Raw genomic sequence first — 2,475 nt, 5'->3', positions numbered from 1 at the left:
ACCAGCAGCAGTTAGATTTGAGCCCTGATAAAGGCTCACTTTCCATTCATAGTCAGAGCCTAAATGTGCTCTTCTTGTACCTAAACAGATAATAAGCACTCAGCACACTCCTCCTCCTTGACACAACACATTGAGACTAATCACACATAATTGGAGAGGAGGAGCAGAGGGCTGGCCACGCTATTGTGTCCAGAGGACAAACGGTCAGTTTATGAGGCTTTGGGCTGATGCAGTCATTCCTTATACATCGACAGGGAAAACTCCATCCTGTTTAAAAGGAAAAAGAAGAATGAGCGAGGGAGGTAGAGGAAGAGATGGCAGCTTTCACACGATTACTCTAAGGGAGATCAGAATGATATATGCTTTATTTTTATTAACCAGGATAAAACTGTCATTTCGCTGTTTTACAGATTAAAAGCTACTGCCACCAAAGTGGAACAAAGACCAAGATGTTTTTGTGGCAATCACAAAAAGAAATTGTGCCTCAACTAGAGGTAAACATCTTTAGGGTGTTCACAAGTCCAATTCAAATCTCAGACAGGCTGTTTACAGATATTTAAAGACAGACAAAGGTTTGGTGCAGGAAGAACAACAAGCAGACTGAAAAAAAGAGGGGTTGGGGGTGGCTGGGAAATAGCGTGGGTGAGGACTGGGGGGCTCCATAACCCATCCGTGGAATGTCTCGAAGGTGGTGGGGGCCCAAGTCCCAGGGGCCGGAGAGTCTCGGGAGCCAGTGGCTTGCTGCATGTTGTACCATTACAGGTTTCTGTTTTTGTAAAATATGCCGTGTGCACTTGGTGTTTTCTTCATCTTTTGAGCAGCTAAATCTTCTCTCCACTTTTGGTTAAAATAAGAAGAAGTGGGTAATGAAGGTTTTCGTCATATATATCCTGGTTTTCCTTTTGCAACTGTAAATGGTAATAGAAAAAAAAGGTAAAGAGACTCAATTAGGAATTTTTTATCAGATTTTAATGTTGAGTATAATAAAGACGTCTTGCCTAAATATATTGTTTGGGGGAAAAATCTTTTTTTAAAGGCAACTCCAAGCAGTACTCAGTGGCATAGCCATGTCAATACTATGCATCAAGATGAGAAATTTGGGGTTTTTTGGTGCAGGGAGGGTGTTTTTTCATAAACGGCTGCATTGCATTTGTGACTCTATGACCTACAAGGCACCTCAGTGAGGGCAGACCGGGCGTCTGGTTCATCTGCACCAGGCCAGCCCATTGGCATAGAAGCTTCTGCTCTTGATCCTCTCTGTCCCCTGCCAGTGCCCAGGAGGCAGGCAGCCAGTCCTCTCGGATCACTGGCTGGAGACTGTGGCAACACCGGGCACTCGGGAAAGCCTGTGGAGCCCGAGACATTTCAAAGACTCTCCAGTCACTTCTTAGGGGTTTCCACATTAATGATAAGTAATTCAAAAATTCTTTCCTCCAAGGAGAAGAACTTATCCCAACAATTAGAGCAGCAAGCTTGGGTATTACTCGGGTGAAGTTCCAAGGGCCTTCCCAAGACAGACTTTAAAATCTGGTTGGCATTCTCAAATCTGAAGTACACACTTCCTCACTGGCTAGACTAATCGTGACAGTCGTATTTATCTGCTATTCTGGCAAATAATGAGTTGCTATTTATAAAGGCAAAATTAATATTTTTGAGCCAATTTTTATTTAATAAGGGTCAGAAATAAATAATTCTCTTAATTACACAATTCTTTCATTGTTTCAGATCAGACAAACCTCCCCGCCTCTGCCCTGAGGCTGCATGAGTGGCTCCGACCCAACATGGTCCGGGATTAGTGGGTCGGGGCAGAACTCGACCCTTTTCACAGTGCACATTTGTTCCGTGTTGCATTCTCAAACTGTGACCTGCCCTCACTATTAAGGACAGGAGCTACGAGCCTGCTTTTCCTTTTCTACTGGAAGGTAAGGGCAACCCAGTCTTCGCTTTCCAATCCATTTTCCTAAGGTCTGATGGTGGTACAGTCACTGAAGTGACTCCATTCTGTTTTCTTGGATGGAGTTTGTTCTATTTACAGATGATTTGTTGTCTATTTAGAAAGAGCCTCATGGCTTTTGGTGGCCATCAAAATAAGAACAGTGTTATTTCTAAACACACATCCCTCAATATCACTCTCATTTAAAAAGAAAAATAAGGAGAAAATGGCTTCCTAAATTCCCCAAATCAAACTCACTAATAGGGACCTACCAACTGTAAATACCTCTGATGCTCGTTGCCCTAGTGATAGAAGGAGCTCACTGAGATATTTCACAGAGGGAAGAGGGGGCCAAGCTAGCTAAATTCTTCCTCGGGGATTTGGGATAAGGTAAAGTTGATTACTCAGCGTGAGTCAGCTGACCTACTCAGTCACAATGCACTAATATACAGACTCAAATGAGCTCTTTATAAAGTCCCTGAGGTAATATGCGGGATAAATAATTCTTCTGTAAATATGGGTTAGAAATCACTTTTAACTTG

At 42.9% G+C, this 2,475-nt stretch overlaps 1 protein-coding gene across 2 annotated transcripts in view; it reads right to left on the bottom strand.

Moving 5' to 3' along the window:
* Nucleotides 1–347: 347 nt before the first annotated feature.
* The window catches only part of CAMKMT (calmodulin-lysine N-methyltransferase), a 348,130-nt gene continuing 346,002 nt past the window's right edge, over nt 348–2,475 (bottom strand). For both annotated transcript variants that reach the window (XM_037066512.1, XM_037066511.1), the window contains one exon: nt 348–908. In XM_037066512.1, the coding sequence (XP_036922407.1) occupies nt 822–908 (87 nt within the window). In that variant the 3' untranslated portion in view covers nt 348–821. The remainder of the gene's footprint in view (nt 909–2,475) is intronic.

This window comes from Sturnira hondurensis, unplaced genomic scaffold, assembly GCF_014824575.4.
Source record: "Sturnira hondurensis isolate 20B ecotype Veracruz unplaced genomic scaffold, ASM1482457v3 Scaffold0016663, whole genome shotgun sequence".
Lineage (NCBI taxonomy): Eukaryota > Metazoa > Chordata > Mammalia > Chiroptera > Phyllostomidae > Sturnira > Sturnira hondurensis.
This window is presented reverse-complemented; position numbering and strand designations above follow the sequence as displayed.